Below are 18,485 nucleotides of genomic sequence, written 5' to 3'. Positions count from 1 at the left end.
ACAGGTGCCTTCTGGGAGTTGTAGTTTTCCAGGGACGCTGGGACTCTGCTCGGGGAAGGGAGCAGGACTCCCTCGCCTCAGCGTCAGTGGAGCTGAGCTGAGTGGGGGGGCGGGGGGGGGCAGAAGGTTAGCTCCCCCCTCGCGGTCCCAGCCCGGGAGCTCCTGGTAGCTGCCGTCCCGCCCTCTGGAGGGGGGATGCGGAGAGACGGGAAGCAGCTGCCTCCGTGGGGCATGGAGCTGGGTGGTCCTGGCCCCGTGCTGGGACTAACCAGGTGCCACTGTCCCTTCTCTCCAAAGCATTTCTACCAGAGCAGGGCCCAGCCGCCGACAAGCGCTTCCCGGGTGCAGAGTAACGCGTCGGCCCGGTCTGGCCCGCCTGCTCATGTCTATCCAGCTGCTTCCCCGGTGATGATGATCCCCTCCCAGATATCCTACCCTGCTTCGCAAGGAGCCTATTACATCCCAGGACAGGTGAGGGCTGCACCCTGCCGCATGGGGCTCAGAGTGGCTCGAGGGGAGGGGGCGTTGTGTCCGCAGGCCAGACGAAGCCACCAGCTCCTCCTCTTAGGCGTGGGAGGTTCCGGGGCTCCCCCCGTGTGCAGTCCAAGGGACCGGCCCCATGCAGGGGGTCCAGGCCCTCTGGAAGGAAGCCTCTCGTGCTGCCGTTGGGGTGGAAAGGCTGATGCTCTGTGACTCCACCTGTCCCTTCTGCCCCGGGCAGCCTCGAGGGCCAGGTGTGGCCCATGCCCCGCTCACGGCTGGGCTGTCAGGGGCTGACCGCCTGCTCCGCTGAGCCAGTTCTCATGGGGCCCTGGAACCAGGCTGTCTGCCTCTCCTGCTCCTCGCCGCTCTGCTTCCCTGCCTACCCCATGCTATGGGGCCCACCCTCCAGGGCTGTTGCTGGGAGAGCCCCCTCTGATCTCTCTGGCTGGGGGATGTGTCCGCCTGGCGCAGGTGGCAGTAACCGGGGTGTTCTCTGCCCACCCAGGGTCGCTCGACGTATGTGGTTCCAACTCAGCAGTACCCCGTCCAGCCGGGTGCCCCCAGCTTTTACCCCGGAGCCAGCCCCACGGAGTTCGGTCCCTACGGTAAGGCTGCCCGCAGACGCCGTTCCTCTTCCCTTCCGGCCTGGGTGGGAGCTTGGGGTGCCTGAAGCCAGGGGCTCGTAGCTAGGCTGATGCGCCTCAATCCTGACCTGCAGCCCCCTTGCTGCTCTGACCCTGGGCCCTGTGCAGCCCAGCCGTCCTGCTGTTACTCCACCCCCAGGCGTCCCACCCTGTGGGCTTTCCCTGTGCCCCTGGCCTCCCTATGGCCCCTACTGGGCCCTGCACGAAGGCTGCACGTTTCGCGCCTCACGTTGCTTGCCCAGCAGGAAGGGTGCGAGCTGAGCCTAGAATTTCACCTCCTGGCACCCCGACGTGGCGTTCCCTCCTCCCTGCTGGAGGGAGGGGGGCTTTGCCATAGGGCTGGAGAGGTCCCAATAGGGGCCGATCCTTGAGGCTCCTCCAGCCCGGCAGGGCCCCCTGCTCTCCCGCCCCTGACCAGGGCAGCTTAATGTTTAACTGTCCCAGCAGAGCTGCTGGGCAGAGTTCAGCCCCGGCCTGGCCTTTGGTTACCACACAAGGGAACAAGTGTGCCCCAGAGTCAGTGGGGCCTGTCCCACTGAGCGTGGGCAGGCCATGGGCCTAAGGGGTAGTGTGAAAGGAGCCCCCCCACACCATGGCCTTGGCTACCTCGGCCCCCTCCCCAGGCTGGCCTGCCTTGGGGGGGGGGGGTGTGGGTGTGTGTGCACAGTCAGCCGCCCCTCCCCCGTGCTGCGCTCACATGGCCAGCAGGGCTGTGACTATATTTAGCCTGGCTCCATCCCGGGCGGCTCTGCAGACGCAGCAATGTGAGCTGCAGGGCCTGCGTCCCGGCCCAGCCCATCGCCGGCAGCAGCCGCCTTCGAACACGGCACCAAAATGGACCCCCCCTCTCCGAGAGAGGTAGGTGCGGCCCCTGCCCGGCTCCCGAGCTTGGAGAGAGCCGGCTGCTGAAGCACCTTGAACCTCAGGCCGGGCCTTGTCCCATCTCAGGCTCGGGGTGGGTCTCCATCCCCACATCTCCGGACCACGTGCCCTCGTGTGACAGCAGCGAGTCAGCAGTGGCGTCTGCCGATGAGTCATGGCAGACCGGCTGGGCCGCTGGGGCTCGTGCCTGGCCGGGCGGGATGGGCGTGCGGAGGCCCTTGGTGATGCAGGGCAGGTGACTCAGCAGTGCCTCATCTCCCTGCCGCAGCAGGTGGGTGGGAGCAGCAGCTCCCTGCCCGAGGCCTGGGACGGACATACAGAAGGGTATTGGCTGACCTGTGGGGCTGGGGCTGCTCCTCACCAGGGCACGAGGCCTGCCGAGTCGCTAATAAATGTCCGTCCTACGAGGCTGTGGGTGACCTGTGCCGGAGGAGGGACGGGGCACGCTGGCTGCTCAGCAGTCTCCCCCCTCGTTTTTTATCCATGGGTGGAATAAATTTTATTAGGTACACCCAGGCATGTGCTCAAGTGCACCATCATGATCCCAGGTGCTGCGAGCAGCCCGAGTCCCTTGCTGCTTCCGTCTCCTTGTCAAAGCATCAATGCTGGCAGGGATCCCTCTGAGTAGTCCACCAGCCATTCAGAGCCTGGGTTCCAGGAGCCCAACTACATTTCCCAGCATTCTCCTTGGCTAAATTGTACCGCTCCCTCCATCTTGTTCTGAGCTGCCTGGGGCTGTGTGCTGGGGCTCTGCTGAACCTGGCAAAGATGAGGGCAGGGAGGTCTGGCTCCTGAGCAGCAAGGCTGGGGGAAAGCTCCAAGTGACCTATGAGCCCCAGGGCTGCCATGAACCTGCTGCTTCAAGCTGATGCTGGGAGCTTCAGATGGGAGGGGCTCTTGTTCCCTTGCTGAGCCTCTGTGGTCTCATGCTTTTGTGGGGGGGAGGGGGTACTCTCTCCCTGGGCAGCCTGGGGGCTCATCAGAGGCCTGGGAGACGTGGTATGTTACCAGCCCTGCCACTGACTTGCTGGGTGGCCTTGGTCAAGTCACTCCCAGTGTTGATTTCCCCACTTGGCTGCTGAGCCCTAGGAAGGGCTGTGTGCTCCTGTGGAGGGAGGAACTTTGCTGGGTTATTTCCCTGGCCTGTGGCTGCTTCCTGGCCTGGGCAGCCAGTGCCCCAGTGGGCTGTACAGGGGGGCAGGTGAGTGGGGCGTGCCCCTGGTGTGGCAATATGGAGCCCCGGATGCTCCGTGCTCATGCTGCTGCCTCTGGGTTGTGTGTTCGGTGCCCAGGAAAGCGCTGGAGTTGGGCGGAGGCCAGGCTCCCATCTGTTACTGTCTCTCCCTCCCCGCGCTGGCATCCATCTTGTGGTCGCCTGCCCTGCTGAGGGAGCGAGAGGGGATCTGTCTGGCCCATCCTTCAGGGATGGTTGGCTGCTCCTCTGGGGCGCCCTCCTGTGCCCAGCTCCTGTTCCTGTGCCCCATGGGGACCTTGTCCCTCATCTGGGCAGAGACGGGGTCTCTGCAGAGCGCTGATTCTGAGACAAACCAGGTGTGGCTTGAGCTGGCCCCCAGCAACCCTGAGTGGCACCCAACAGGGAAGGCCGAGCAAGATGGGGTGGATGGATGGGTGGGCGGGCGTACCCGTCTGGTGCTCAGCTGTCGGCCACCCTAGCTCATGCTGCTGGGTCCTTGCCTCGCCTCGCCTCACATCCCTGGGGCTCTTGATTGCCCTGTTTTTTCCTGGCTTTGCTGAGGCCGCCCCGCACCATGGGACCTTGGAGCAGCCATGGAACTGGGGAGCTCCAGACACGTTTCCCAGGCTGTGATGCCGGCTTATCCCACAGGGGATGGTCATGCTGCGTGGAGCCGGGATATTGGCTGGCCTGGAGAGTCCTGAGCCCCGGCCGTCGTGGTGAGGGACTGGGGTCTGAGCAGAGTGCAGTGGTGGATCTATTTTGTGCCGCTCGTCTGTGGAGCTGGGGCGGGCGGGGGTAGCCTGTGGGGAGGGAGATAAGGCTGGCAAGCTGCTGCTGCGGAGTTGTGCCCGGGGACGGCTGCTGTTGGGAGGAGACCCCTATGCCCCGGGGCTCACTTGGGCCGTCCCGTGTGCAGGTGGGGAATGGACCCTACCCAGAAGCTTCCTTTGCCACCCGCTGGTGGCCGTGGAGGGCCGGGGCACGAGCTGGCCTGTGGCTCTCTGGGAAACAGGCCTGGGCCTGGAGCAGGGAGTTCTCTCCAGGGCTGCTTCCCCCAGCCTTGGCAGCTGAGTCTTGCCACGGGATGGGCGTGGGGCTGGCCGCTGCCTCCCAGGGCTGGTTGGGGTGTTCCTGGCCAGGGCTGTAGAGTGCAGCGTGAGGATCCCACCCGTGGGCTTCCTGCGCCAGTGGGTGCAGCAGCTTCCTGGGTGGGGCTCTGTCCTCCGGCAACTGCCTGTCTCTGCTCTGCCGGGGCTGCTGGCAAAACTCCCACAAATACCTCCCGGGTGTGTGGGGGGGAAGGGAGTTGTTCTTACCCAAAGGCCCGGGGGGGTCTGGGCCTGGGACATTGGTGCTGGGTGCAGCGAGGATGAGACCCGCTAGCTGACTGGCTCTCCCCTTTCGCAGCTGGTGCCTATTACCCTGCTCAGGGGGTGCAGCAGTTCCCAGCTGGAGTCCCCGCTGCCCAGGTCATGATCAACCAGCAGCCGCCCATCCCGACCAAGCGAGAGCGCAAGACGGTAAGGAGGCCTGGGGAGGGGCCCTGGTGCCTGGGCGGGTGCTGCCCCGTTGCTAGCTGCCAGGGCTGGGCGCTGTTGTCGGGGGGGGGGGGGGGGGGCCTGGCTCAGGGCTGCTTGGCCCCCCCAGCTGAATGCGCTGGCTCTGCAGGGAGCGAGGGGCGAGAAGCCCAGCCCGGTGGCAGACCCCACACGGCCAGACCTGAGACGCATCCCTGAGCACGTGGGGCAGGGCTGAGCTGGGGGAGGCGGCTACTCGGTCCATGGCCTGGCGGGGGCGGGGGCCAGAGTGTTGGGCAGCGGCTGGATTCTGGGTGCCGAGTCAGGCCCGACCTTCCCTGTGCGCCCTGGTGGGGAGGAGAACCTGCTGAGTCACGGCTGCGGAGGGTGGGGGCGGGGGCTGCCTGCCGGCGCTGCAGCTGGGCTGTTGCTCAGCCTTGGCACAGGCGCTCCTGCTCGCCTGAAGCCGCTTTCCGGGAGTGCTGCGGCGTGGCTCTGCCAGGACCCCTGCGCTGGGGGGGGGGCTGCATCCTGCCAGGCTCTGCCCTGGCTCACGTGGGCTCCCTGTGAACCCTCTGCCGCCCGGTTTCTCCCGGCCTTCGGGGCTGGGGCTGCCCGGCGCTCTGGCCTCCCCGCCGTGCTCCTGTTGGGCCCGTGTTCGGGCAGGAGGCCTGGCACACCAGGCCGCCTGGAAGCAGGGGGGAGGCAGCTGTTCCTCTGGGGGCTGCCTGGCCACCCGGGGCGGATGGGCAGAGGCAGAGTTGCGCGGGCAGCGACGGGGCATGGCTGATGCGGGAGGCAGAATTCCCGCTATGGTGGGGGGTGTGAACCATTGTGGGGACTAGGTCTTTCCCTGTGTGTGTGTGTGCGCGCGCGCGCGCGCGGGGGGGTGAGGGGGGTCTCCCAGCAGCAAGGGCAGGGGAGACCCACTTTCTGCCCTGCCCTGAGCAGCACGGCAGAGACAGCGGGTGCCAGCCTGCTCTGCCCCACCTCCGTGTTCTCCGCCCCTCTGAGGCTGGCGGCCGGGGGCAGCGAGCCTGGCGCACGCTGCGCTGGGGGGGCTGTCGCAGCGCCGGGACCAGCAGGGCGGGGGTTGCTGTAGATTGCCGCCAGGCGGCTAGGGGTGCGCTTCCCCCCCACCCCCAAACCACCAAGATTCCAGGACAGGTTTGGGCCTGGCAGGCTGCAGGCCTGGGGTCCCACCCCTGCCCAAAGGGGCCTCGCCCTGGGTTGGGTGACAGCCTGTCCTGGGCCAGGCACTCAGCCAATGCAGAACACTCGGTTCCCCCAGCATTGAGACACCCCCCGTCTCTCCCCTGGGGTCGGAGTGATGGGACGGTCCCATGGCCCAGCTTGGGGAGGGGCATGTGGGACCGTCGCAGCTCCCTGCTGGCGGTAGGGTGTGGAGGGGGAAGGTGCTTGGTCTGCCCCTTGCCCAGGTGGGGAGCTGGGGCGGGGCAGAAGCAGAGTGGCCTGGACTGTCCCCACACCCAAGTGGGGGGCTGCTTGGATGGGGGTTGGCTGCTGGGGCTGGGGCTCACCCCTTCCCTGGGGGTGTGGGGTGGCTTCTGCCTGGCCCAGCTGGTGCTGAGCTCATGGGCCCAGCACACTGGCAGGGCTGCTCTGCCATTGGCTGCTAGACGGACCCTCTGTGACCTCACAGGCTGCTGATGAGGGCCCTCTCCCCCCGCCCACCCCTTGGCCCAGCCACCCCCTTCCGGGGGCCAAAGTCCCATCCTGGCTGCTGTGGGGCAGGAGGAGCCGTTTCCTCCCCGCCTGGCCTCTGGGAGGGGGGAGGCGGGGAATGTGCCGAGCCAGCGGGAGCGAAATGGCAGCTGGCTGCAGCGCCACTGGCCCCCTGCCATGGGCTGTGTGAGGTCCCAGCCGCGCGCACTGGGGCAGGGTGAGCGCCGCCCTCCACGTGGCTGCAGTCGCCTGCCGGAAGCTAAACAAACCTCCCCTTCCTGCCTGGCCGGCCGAGCGGGGACCGGCAGCTCGGCCCCTCGTGCCCAGCGGGTGTTGGGGCCGTGCCGCCAGCCTGGCCCTTGCTGGGGGAAGTGAGCGCCCCTTCATCCTGCTGGGGCCTGGGTGGGAGGGGAGTACCCCCCCGCCCAACTAACTGCAGCTCTGCCTCTCGCACGCGGGCAGATCCGGATACGAGACCCAAACCAGGGCGGCAAAGACATCACCGAGGAAATCATGTCCGGAGCAAGGACCTCCTCCACCCCCACCCCTCCTCAGGTAAGGCAGCCCCCCACCCATGCCCCCGAGGGCCCAGCTTACAGGGGAGGCAGGCGGCCCGTGGCTGTGTGACTGGTAGAAGCCCCCTTGTTGACAATGTGCTGGGGGCTCCGGCGTGCGGGTCCCCCTTGGGGGGGGCGGGGGGCGGGGCACTCATTAACCCTTCGCGTGCTTCTCTTCTGCAGGCTGGAAGTGGTTTGGAGCCTCAGGCCAATGGCGAGATGCCCCATGTAGCAGTTATTGTCCGGCCAGGTGTGTCCCGCACCGGGGGGGGTGGGAGGGTGAGTCCTGCAGGTGCTTGATCACCAGGTGTGTCCCCCAGACGGGGGTGGGGCGCGCCTGCGGGCGCTCAGTTGCTTGCCCTGCTTGTAGAGAATCAGGTGCCTGGGGCCAGTGAGCACCCTGGGGGAGGGGCGAGCAGGCACCACCCCCCCCCGGACTTGCAGCCTCTTGCCCTGTGCTCTGGCTGGGACTCAGTGGAGCTGTGGTGGGGGGAGGGTAGGAGAAGCTCCTGTAAATCCATGGGGGTGAGGGGGTGGTATCAGCTGGGCGTCTGTAGAGCCCGCTCCTCTCCCAGGTCTCTGCAGCGCTGCAGTCGCGCTGCTCCAGCATGCCAAGCGCTGAGGCTCTTGTCCTTTCTCCGAGCAGTCCTTGCTCCTGGGCGGCCGCTCAGCCCCATCCTTCCCGTCACTGCTCCTCCCGCCTCCTCGGGTTCTGCCCGTCAGCGTGCTCCAGCGCCAGCTCTTCTCTGAGCTTGCTCCAGGCTGGCATGGAGAGGCCCGGCCGGGGGCTCGGGGTGCACAGCCTAAACTGGCCTCCGCCCTCTTTTTCCTGCTCATGTCCCAGGGCAGACCCTGCTGTGCTGGGAAGCTGGGTCTCTTCCAGCTTTCCTTCACCCTGGCTGCCAATGCTCCCTGTACCCTGAGTGCTTTGGTGGCCACCCAGGAGAGATTCAGGTGCCACCCAGCTGATTAGCAGAGCACCCACAGTTGGCAGCGTGTGTTTCTATGGGTGGTGCTCATCTGCTCATGCCTTGGTGCACGTAAAAATATTATTCTGCCCGCGGATGTTAAAAATTAGGGGGAACCCTGCTGGCTGCAGAGCTGCAGGTCAGGTTGTTCACCCTGTGACTTCCTGAGCTGAGTCTGGCTGTCGGCCTCTTTCCAGTCGCTCTGGACCTGGGTGAGCTTGGCAGGTCTCCTGGCTCAGGGCCGTCCTTTGTAGCCAGTGCCCCTCCCTGAGACACTGCACGAGCTAATTTGGCAAGACGTACTGCGTGTTAAACGCTTCCCCAAAGCTCAGCTAGTCTTCTGAGTTCCCATCTTGCAGCCTGCTTTGTCCATCCAAAGCCAGCCCTTGTTTGCTTGGGCCTGCCAGGGTCCATGGGGCCCTGCAGATGTGTGGATTTCTGCTCTATATCCACAGGTGTCCACATCCGTGGATGTCCGCAGTTCGTTTCTCTTAAATATCTTCAGCGATGGAGGTCCCACAACTCCCTTGGCAATTTATTCCAGTGTTTGGCCACCCTGACAGTTAGGAACTTTTTCCTAATGTCCAACCTAAACCTCCCTTGCTGCAGACCTATATGCCAGCAGCACCCATTCCATCAGCTGGGTCCCCCCTTTCCGTAACGTTACCTGCACAGATTTCTTTATCCCTTCCGCACTACAGGGATGACTCACACTCCTTTACCCAATTCCTAGGGCTCGGCGTAATTCCCGGTGCCTCTGCGGGATCTGTGCCACCGAAAAAGCCTTACACAGTAATATTCTTCTCTGTTTATTGACAATTCCCAAGCAAGCAGAATACACGCGAAGCACTTAGCGTCATGCTCACCGATCCTGAGAGAGGCAGGCCAACATCCCCTGTTGGATAGATAAAGTCAGTCTGGCAGCTCTGGGCTTGGCCTGTGTCTTGGGGGTTTGTTCTTCTCACATTTTTCCTTCCTCCTCCTACTGTACTTTCCTTCTTTCTTCCCCTGCTGTTTTCCTCCTTAGACCCCAAGTTAAGCCGTGAAACCTGAGTCCTGCTTAGCTATAGCTTCACTAGTTGTTTTTGTATATGTAAATTTACTAACCAGTCGTAACCTACTGGAACAGAACTACCTGCCCAATCATCCCCCACCACCTTAATTGATTTACACCTGGCAAAATTAATTGTCCAGAAGAGCGAAGCAATTACAAACCAGACCGTGATCATACAGATCGGAGTTAATGAGTAGAACAGTGAAGACAATCGTCATAGCATGGGGATTCCACAACCTCTGTTGTTTGTAAGTAATTTCCTGCCACCGGAAATGCTGGTCACTAAGCTTTCTTTACCCATTCTGAGATTGGCTTTCCTCATCTGCTGGCAGTGGGTGCCTTTACGATGAGGTCTCCTAACAGCCTGGTTGTAATGCAGTGTAGCTGGAATGTGAGTCTGTGACTTGTTGCTGCTGCTCCTTCATGCCTGAGGCCTCTCGCTGTGTGATTAGGAAAGCCGTGTTTGTTGTACTGTTCTGCCCCGGAGAAGCCGATAAGCCTTGATTTCACTGAGCGGTCCAGTCCTACCCCGACAATTCTCGCTTGTTTCCATTTCCCCACCTGCCCCTTGTCCTGCCACTGCCAGGAGGACTTCTCCATTCATCTCCAGCAGGCTTTGCAGCCTGTGGGTCGGGACCCAAAACTGGGCCACCAGAATGTATGAGGGGGGTAGTCGTGTTAGTCTGGATCTGCGAAAGCAACGAGGGGTCCTGTGGCACCTTATAGACTAACAGAAATCTGAGCGTAAGCTTTCGTGGGCAAAGACCCACTTCTTCAGCCGCTCATAAGAGCTTATGCTCAGACATTTGTTAGTCTGTAAGGTACCACAGGACCCCTCATTGCTTTTGCAGAATGTATGAGGCTTGCATGGGAGCTCCTGCTCCCTGGGGCTAGCTGGGCTCACGCCCCTGCTCCAGGCACTGCCAGCACCACTCAGCATTAGGCCAAATTTGAGTGAGTGGCCCTGCAAGCCTGGGTCGTAACTCCTCATGCAAATTAGGTCTGGTCGGAGGACGGCACCAAACCTGTTTGGTGCTGCCACCTAGGAGGGTAGAGAGCCACGTCCAGCCAGCCCCGCGGCACAGGGGCTGCAGGAGCCGCTGCTGTGGGGTGAGTGCTGGGCAGGACCAGGGTGCTGGATCCAACTGAAACCAGCCCAGGCTGCAGCAACTGGGTCAGCCACCTGCGAGACAAAGCCATGGGCGCGGCTGGGGGGCTGATGAGGTCAGTTGGCTTGGGCTGGGCCTGCATGGTGGGACTCAGGCAGGACATGATACCTCCAACCCCCAGCTGGCCACCCAGGCCACCTGGGCAGGAGCGCAAATACACGTGCTGGCTCTTGCAGCTAAAATACCTGGTTACCCCTCTGCCCCAGGCTGTGTACTGGGTTGTGATAACCATAAACATTTTCGTATGGGTCCTGAGTAGAGGTGGGGGAGGGATGCAGAAAGTTACTTGATTAAAATTACTTGTTTTTTTTAAATGGTACAGAAAGCTACTTGAGTAAAAGTGCAGCTGCTTTGTGAGGGGAAAAGGGAGGATGCTTAAGTACAAGTTACCGGTGCCCCTACAGGAAACTACTTGAGTAAAAGCGCACACATCACACCCGGATTTTATTCAAGTCTCCAGAAGTTGCAGGCGGCTTCGCTTTTACTCAAGTAACTTTTGGGGTACTTTTCCCACTTGAGGTCCTGAGCCCAAGTGTTTGGGACCCGCTGGTCCGAGCAGCTGCGATAGTGTTTCATTGACGGTTACCTGGAAGGGAGTCATTGCTGATCAGATTCGCAAACTAGCTCCCCCTGGCAGAAGCTCCTGCTCTTTGCTGAAGTTTGGCTCCTTGGCCTGTAACTGCTGGGTTCTCCCCGGATCCTGGTTTTGAAATCAGCGTGGTGTTGGCTACTTTCCAGTCCTCTGGCACAGAGGCTGATTTCAGTGATAATCTGGATAATTCTGCCGTTACATCTCTTGAGTGCTTTGGGTTGTGTGGTTGAATCCTGTCTGGTCCTGGGGGCTCGTGACCGTTTGGTTTATCGCTCTGTTCTTGAACTTCTGGCGTGTCGGCTAGGGACAGTGTTTTAGATTTGTTGCCCCAAAAGAGCAGCTCTGATGTGGGAATCTCCCACCCCCCGGTATTCTCTGTAGCAAAGAATTCATTTAGCTTCTCTGCAGTGACCTAGTCTTCCCCGACTATCCCTTTAACTTGTTTGGTGACTGCTTGGCAGGGCTCCCACTGCTCTCGCGCTGCTTAGGTTTTGCAACTTGAGCAAGCTGCTGCTTAACTTTTTTTTTTCCCCTTCACTGGATGACTTATATGCTTCCAGCTGGCTTGCCAGACTCTCTTTCTCATTAGGGTTTGATTTCCAATTGTTCAAGGATAATTTTGTCCCTTATGGGCCTCTGTCATTCCGCCGCTTGGCCATGATGGCATTCTTATGGGCCACCTCCTGGTTCGTGTGTGTTGCACTTGGGACGTACGTTTAGTCTGAGCGTCTGTTGAGGTGGTTTTGCAGTAGCTTTCATGCTGTTGGTGGGCGTTTTACCCTTGCAAGTGCTCTTTAATCTCCTAATGCTCATCCTCAGTCCTGTGTAGTGTCCTGTTTTAAAGTCAGCCGTTACTTTGGGTGTTAGGGTTGTAAATATCTGGTAAAGTGCATAACCAGCTAACCCGTACAATTTTAATAGCTTAACTGTTGGCAGGCCAGTAGGTAGCAGCCAGGGCTAGAGTTTTACCTACCTGTTTGTGCTGCTCTGGTGTGGCGGGGCCGGGCTGGCCCAGCGTAGCAAGAGCTTCTCCAGTCTGGCACAGCTAGTCATCTACGTGATAAGCATTCCTGTAACCCTAACGCTTACTGGGTGGCTGGTTATCCTTGTACATCCCTAGTGGGTATACTGGGCTGATCAGCCAGCAACGGACTCGCAAACAGCAAGGTGACATGAAGATGTCCTACGTGTTGTCAAGCAACCGCCAAGAGAGGGTATAGTAGTGGAATGAAATGGTAGAAATAGAAGAATCCTGCTTGATCCTGTTGTGCTGCAGACAATCAGCCCAGAGGCTGTAGGGACCATGGGTGCTTTGCTAATCTATTACAGTTCTTTGAGTGTGTTGGCAGGAGTGGATCACAACATTGACGCCTGCCGCTCTCCATCTTGACTTGTAAACGTTCAAGGCTTGTCGTGACTCTCAGCGGTGGAAGCCTTGGGTGCACAGCTGTAACGAGGCGTTTTAGTACCTGGGGCAAGCAAGCATATTTGCATTTCCTACCAGAGCCACTTGGCCAAGTCGCTGGGAATTGCCTGACACACATGAACATGGTTTGTTGGGGGAAGAGGCAGTATATCTTTTATGAAGGAAAATCATGCCTCTCCAATCTATTGGAATTCTTTGTGGCGGTATGGGTGACCCAGTTGGTACCTGGATTTTGAGAGCCTTTGTCAAAGTCCCACACCAAAGGCTCTGAAGGAGGCTAGCAGTGGGATAAGAGGGAGGGTCCTCTCATGGATCATTAACTGGTTGGAAGATAGGAAGCAAATGATGGAAGTAAACGGTCCATGTTCACAGTGGGTGGGGGTGAACAGCAGGGACCCCAGGACCTATAATGATTTGGAAACAGGCACAAAGAGGGAAACAGCAAACTTTCCAGACCCTGCGAAATGGTCCCAAAGAGTTAAGCCCAAAACTAATGGGGAAGGAATAGGAGGAGCTCACAAAAGTGGGTGACTGGGCCACAAAATGTCCGATTAAAATGCGTACGTGTCAGCTAACGCCCATTGAAAAAACAGCCCCAGCCGTGCCTGTGCTCCTGCACCACAGTGCTGTTCTGCTTTTCAAAGGGAGCCGGTGCCCTTGGTGCTCCCATTAGAGAGAGATCTTGGGGTCACCCGAGACGGTTCTTTTGAATGGCTGCGCAGTGCGCAGCAGGGTGTGAAAAAGGAGAAGAGTTGGGAACTTTTAGGAGAGGGCTCGACAGTGAGGCAGAAAGTGTAATTCCCTGGAGTGCTGTCCCCACAGGGCAGAGTGGAAGGGAAAAATGCAGAGGGTATGGAACAGGATTCATTCGAGGGGAGACTAAAAGGCTTGGACCTCGGAGAGAAAGATGGTGAAGAGGAGGAGGGGATGATGAGCCCGAGGTTTATAAAATCGTGGCTGGAGGAGCTAGGTAGGGAAGGATTACTTGCCCTTCCACGCACTGCAAGAAAACCAAGGGATCACCTGCTGAAACGGCTACACAGCAGCAGGTTCGATACGGGCAAGAGGCAGTGTGTCCCACTTTGGACTGTTAACCTGGGGAACTCATTGCCAGGGGATGTTGTGATGGCCAAGGGTGTAACTGGTTCAGTAAGGAACCGGAGGGTAGACCCATTGCTGGTTTTAGCCAGGATGGTGAGAGATGTGGTCCCAGGCTGCGGGTATGATCATCAGAGGCAGGAGAGCTCCCCTGAGGCTGCCGTGTGGGTGACTGTTGGAGACAGGACATCAGGCCCTGGTGGGACCCAGCTTGGCGGTTCTTGTGTGGTGACCTGGTCCTGCCGCCGTACTGGGGATTCCCAGCTACGCTCCGGTGCTGGGTCTCTGGTGTGCTGCGCCCCAGCGTAGGGTGTATTCGTTAGCAGCTCAGCTTTGTGTGCTGAAGCCTCCTTGCTCCAGTGGGAGCAGCCCCATCCTTTGCCCTCTGCTCTCCTGCCCCATCTCGTGGTGCCATGTCCTCCACACTCTTTCCGCTTCTCTTGCGGGCGCCTTCGTTGGAAGCACGGCCAGGTGAAGCAGCCTTGGCTTCCCCTGTTCCCTCTACTTTAGTCCATCCATGGGTGGAATAAATTTTATGTGCGCCAAGGCATGTGCACACAGGCTCCCGGCGGGGGGGCGCTCTGCTAATCAGCTGGGTGGCACCTGACTCTCTCCTGGCTGGCTGCCCAAGCACTCAGCTGATGGGGAACGCTGCCTGTGGCCTCGTGCCCTTCCCTTCTCTGTGGCAGCCAGCTGGTACCCAATCCCACCCCCTGACCTCAACTTCGCCCTTTCCCTGGGCACCACTAACGCCCTGTCTCCTGCCTTTGCAGATGACCGCTCAAAGTCCGTCCCGGCTGTAAGTAAACCCGCCTTCCTAGAGCCAAGTAAATCTGCGTCCCCCTCTCCCCCGCCTCCCCTGATTGCCGAGGGGGAGCCGATGCTGCTGGCCACGGTGACGCTGGTGCCGATGGAGAGCCCGGTGGAAGTGGACACTAAAGAGGAGCTGGACGAGGCTCCCACAGATGCACATGAACCTCTTAGAGCCACCACTACAGTGCTGGGGGGCATGGAGCAGCCCAAGGAAGCCCCTGCCTTGGACACAGAGCCCCAGGAGGAGCCAGCTGCCAGCCCGGTCCTGGCACCGCTAGCCCAGGCGGAGTTGATAGAAACACAGGAGGTTGCGGTGCCCGTGGAGGTGATGCCGGTGGAGCTGGTACTCCCAGAGGAGGCGCCCCTGGAGGAGGAGCTGCCAGCCAAGCCTGCCGCCTCCCCCAGCCCCCCGCCGCCGCCCCAGGAAGAGGCCTCCAGCGAAGCCGTTCTTGAATCCAACGGCATCTTGGAGGAAGCGCCGGAGCCAGCGGCCGAGCCGCCCGCGTGCCGGCCAGAGCCGGTTGTGGAGTCTCCCATTGCCCAGCCCAAGGAGCTGGCGCTGCCCAACGGGCCGGGGGCACCCGGCTGGCAGGAGGCTGAGCCAGAGGAGCAGCTGGCTTCGGACATCAGCCCCATCTCAGAACCTGAGGAGGTTAAGGCAGAGGAGCTGCCTCTGCTGGCCTCCCCGCCTGCGGAGGAGGAGGAGGAGGAGGAGGAAGAGGAGGAGCCGGAGCCAGAGCAGGAGCAGGAGGAAGAGGAGGAGGCCGAGGAGCCCCTGGAGGCGCAGGAGCAGAGTTCCCCGCTGGACGCACCTCTGTCCCAGAGCTCGGGGATGGCCCCGCAAGGTGTGGGAGTGGGGAGGGCGAGGCTGGGGGCTGCGGGAGGAGGCGCGAGAGACCCCTGCGCCCTGCTGATGGCGGGCGGGGGGGGGGAGTAGCCGCCGTGGCCCCGGGCGTAAGATGGGCGAGGCCCGTGTCCTTTTCCCCCTTTGGAGGCCTGGGCTCTCACTTTCTGCCGCTTCCCTCCAGTGCCTGTGCAGGTGCCAAAGAGGAAGCGGAAGATGAAGGAGCTCAACAAGAAGGAAGCCGTGGGCGACCTGCTGGATGCCTTTAAGGAGGTGGGTGTGCAGCCTGCGCCCCCCGCCCCGTGCTGCTGCCTGCGCCCCCCGCCCCGTGCTGCTGCCTGCGCCCCCCGCCCCGTGCTGCTGCCTGCGCCCCCCGCCCCGTGCTGCAGCCCACTGTGATGAGCTCCTGTTAGTGCCATCGTGTCTGGGCCACTGATGCTCCCTGATGGAACTGAGGATCTGAGTTGCAGCAGGGTGGGTGGTTTCTAGGGCTGGGGCTCAGGGCATGGGGTAGTTACATGCCGGGCTCTCCCTCTGCACTGGGGTACCCTGTGTGTACGGGTACGGGGCCTTGGGCTGGAACTGGGCTCCTCGCTCGTGTCTTCTCACTGCCTCCTTTCCTTGGCAGCCGCAGGTCAGCGATGGCACCTCTGAGGTGGAGAACAAGCCCCCAGCCTCCGCCCCGGTCCCTGAGCCCAAGGAGGCGGCCCCGGAGGAGCCAGACGAGACCTGGGAGGAGAAGGAGGACAAGCTGGATCCAGAGAAGGTCAAGGCCGCAGATCAGAAGTACCAGTACAAGGAAGGTGAGCCTTCCTTCAGCCAAAGTAGGTGTTGTCTTCATTGCTTCCTCCTCACGCTCGGGCTGGCCCAGCCTTCTGTGATGAGTCCCGCCCCGGGCACTCGGTGGTGGCACTGAGGGTCTGAGCGGGCGGGGGGCTGGGAGCCCACGTTCTCTCTGCTCTTGGCTTTCGCTTCCCTTCGGTCACCGTCCTGGCTTGCGGCCTCTGCAGAGACTCCCCCTTGCACAGACCGGAGGGGGATGGGGCAGGTCCACTCGTGTCCCCCTAGCCCAGCAGGTGCTGCAGGTTGGGCCATTCGGCAGCCTTGGTGACCACTCGCCAGGAGCTAAGCGTGCAGCTGCCTGCGCCTTTCGTAGGCGGCGGGTCCCAGCATGCCGTGGGGCCCGCACCCGTTGCCCGTTAGCTGCCCCTCCGCTGCCCCGTGGTCGAGCCCCCAGCTAGGCTGGGCCAGTGCCAGAGCGCGAGGTCTGTGCCTGCAACGTTGGGCGGGACTCGCCACATGCCCTGGCAGCCGGGTGGTGGGCAGAGGCTGGCAGCGCCTTTCCCACCCTAGAGATCCCCTGGGGCTGGTACCCCTCAGTGCCTGCATGGGGAGCTGCTCTTCCCTCCTTGTCCTGCTCTGCTGTCTGGCCTTGTCTGTCCCACGGGTGGCGGGAGGGGGGACGTGGTTTTCAGGGCGCCCTTCTTTCCCCCGCCCAGACCAATGGAAGCCCCTGAACCCCGAGGAGAAGAAGAGATATGACCGGGAATTCCTGCTGGGCTTCCAGTTCATCTTTGCCAGCATGCAGAAACCCGAGGGGCTGCCACAGATCAGCGATGTGGTGCTGGACAAGGTCAGTGCCACCACCAGACTGGTGAGGACCTGGGCTCTGTGGGCGTTTCTGGCGGCGGCGGTGTGTTGTCGGGTGGGTAAGGGCTTCTGGAAGCTCCTTGTTCGTGCCTGGTCTCCCTGGGGCAGCAGTTCCCGACCTTTTCGAGACGGGGCCCCGGTCTGACAAGTTGGTAAGACTTTGTGCCCCAAGGCCATTCAAAATGGGGGCAAGGGGAGGTTCTCTCCTGTGAAAAATGCACGACCCCGCCCCCTAGCTTAAACCCCCTCAGCCCCAAGCCACCCCCCCCCCCACCTACCTCACACAAGCACCGCACACTGCCGCTGCTGCTCCTGCTCCTTTGCCAGGCCGATCCCTTTTCCTGCCTGCAGCAGGGCAGTTCCCTGCTGAAACGGGCTTCAGTTTAGCTGGTTCAATGGCCGTCTCCCTCCTGCCAGCTGTTAAACCAATTCAACTGAGTTCCGTTTCAGCACGGCAGGGCAGGGACCTGAGAGCTGGATGAATGAGCAGTGGCAGGAGCCACGTGCAGCTTGGAGCTGCCCAGCTGGCGACCCTTAGAAAATCTAATGGTGACCCATGTTTGGGTCCTGACCCATAGGTTGGGAATCCCTGCTCTGGGGGCTCTGCTAGGCCAGAGCAGGAGACCCAAGTAATTTGGGAGGTGGGTGGGCACTGGGAGTGGCACAGACCAGATAACCAAGGAGCTGTCATCTGGCTCATGCCTGGCACGTGGTGCTGCGCAGCTGGGAAGAGTGCCAGCTCTGGAGCGGGCAGAGCCTTGCTGCTTCTGACCCTCTCTGGGGCACTGTGTGTAAAGCACAGCAACGCTCTGTCTGTTGTCTGTTAAATGCACAGCAATGCACCATGGGGAAGACAATCCCAGCTGTACGTATAAAATGACCAGGCCTCAATTAGTTATCAAATCAAGAGATTTTGGAGTCACTGGATAATATTCTGAAAACATCCGCTCAACATACAGCAGCAGTCAAAACGCACCATGTCAGGAATCGTCAAGAAAGGGATAGATAAGGCAGAAAATTTCATGTGGCCTCTGTATACACCCCTGGTATCCCTGCAGCTTGGGTCTTGTGTGCAGATGGGATCAGCTCCTCTCGGAGATAGAGGGGAATTAGAAAAGAGCAACAAAAATTATCTAGGGCAGCGGTTCCTGTGCTGGGGGCCTGTGAGGGCATTGCAGGGGGTCCGCGAAAGGAGAGGCCGTAGAAAGTAAGCTTTTGATAATTGGCAAAGTTGCAATCCCTTATTTTTAAATTCAGTCTCTTCCGACAATGCTGTTGATGGCTGTCTGCAAATCTGCATTGCGCTTTCCTTTTTCATGTGACGAAGCGTACGTAGCAGCTGGAATTGGCTTTGCGTGGTGGTGTCCGTGAATGGTTGAGGGGAGTGAAAAGGTTGGGAACCACTGGTGTTGGGGGTGGTTTGGCTGTGAAGACTGAGGCTTTTTGGCGTGAAAGAGACGGTGGCGGCGGGGGGTGTCAAATGTTATTGAGCTATAAAACTGAATGAGGTGGAGAAAGTAATCTGCTCGTGAGGGCTAGCTGAGTGGTTTGAACACTGGCCTGCTAAACCCCGTGTTGTGAGTTCAGTCTTTTGAGGAGGTTTTGTAAGGGCCTAGAGCAAATAAACTGGCCCGGGAGGGATAGCGCAGTGGTTCCGGCATTGGCCTGCTAAACCCAGAGTTGTGAGTTCAATCCTTGGGGGGGCCATTTAGGGCTCTGGGGCAAATGGCTTTAAAAAGGGGGTGTGGGCACTTGGTTCTGCCAAGAAGGCAGGGGAGTGGACTTGATGACCTCCTGAGGGTCCCTTCCAGTTCTGTGAGATGTGTATCTCCCCATATGTGAGCTCAAAAGCTCGGAGCCACCAAACGGTGTTGATAGGCAGCAGGCTTAAAGCAAAAGGAAGT

General features: G+C 60.7%; 1 protein-coding gene and 1 non-coding gene across 14 annotated transcripts in view; both read left to right on the top strand.

Moving 5' to 3' along the window:
* The window catches only part of EIF4G1 (eukaryotic translation initiation factor 4 gamma 1), a 42,586-nt gene that overhangs the window by 13,445 nt on the left and 10,656 nt on the right, over positions 1 to 18,485 (top strand). For 5 of the 13 annotated variants that reach the window (XM_075004661.1, XM_075004658.1, XM_075004659.1 and 2 more), the window contains 9 exons: positions 298 to 471; positions 989 to 1,088; positions 4,615 to 4,727; positions 6,873 to 6,965; positions 7,151 to 7,217; positions 14,048 to 14,932; positions 15,116 to 15,204; positions 15,560 to 15,755; positions 16,431 to 16,585. In XM_075004661.1, the coding sequence (XP_074860762.1) occupies positions 298 to 471; positions 989 to 1,088; positions 4,615 to 4,727; positions 6,873 to 6,965; positions 7,151 to 7,217; positions 14,048 to 14,932; positions 15,116 to 15,204; positions 15,560 to 15,755; positions 16,431 to 16,585 (1,872 nt within the window). Of the gene's footprint in view, positions 1 to 297; positions 472 to 988; positions 1,089 to 1,856; positions 1,986 to 4,614; positions 4,728 to 6,872; positions 6,966 to 7,150; positions 7,218 to 14,047; positions 14,933 to 15,115; positions 15,205 to 15,559; positions 15,756 to 16,430; positions 16,586 to 18,485 lie in introns of those variants that run through there. The other 8 variants (XM_075004667.1, XM_075004670.1, XM_075004671.1 and 5 more) reach the window with 6 other exon arrangements.
* LOC142018745 (small nucleolar RNA SNORD66) lies at positions 15,322 to 15,398 on the top strand. Its single transcript, XR_012646916.1, has one exon. It is a non-coding gene; the product is annotated as a small nucleolar RNA SNORD66 (small nucleolar RNA).

Source organism: Carettochelys insculpta, chromosome 10 (assembly GCF_033958435.1).
Source record: "Carettochelys insculpta isolate YL-2023 chromosome 10, ASM3395843v1, whole genome shotgun sequence".
In the NCBI taxonomy this organism is placed as follows: domain Eukaryota; kingdom Metazoa; phylum Chordata; order Testudines; family Carettochelyidae; genus Carettochelys; species Carettochelys insculpta.
The sequence above is the reverse complement of the archived record's forward strand: the minus strand, read 5'-3'. Positions and strand labels throughout refer to the sequence as shown.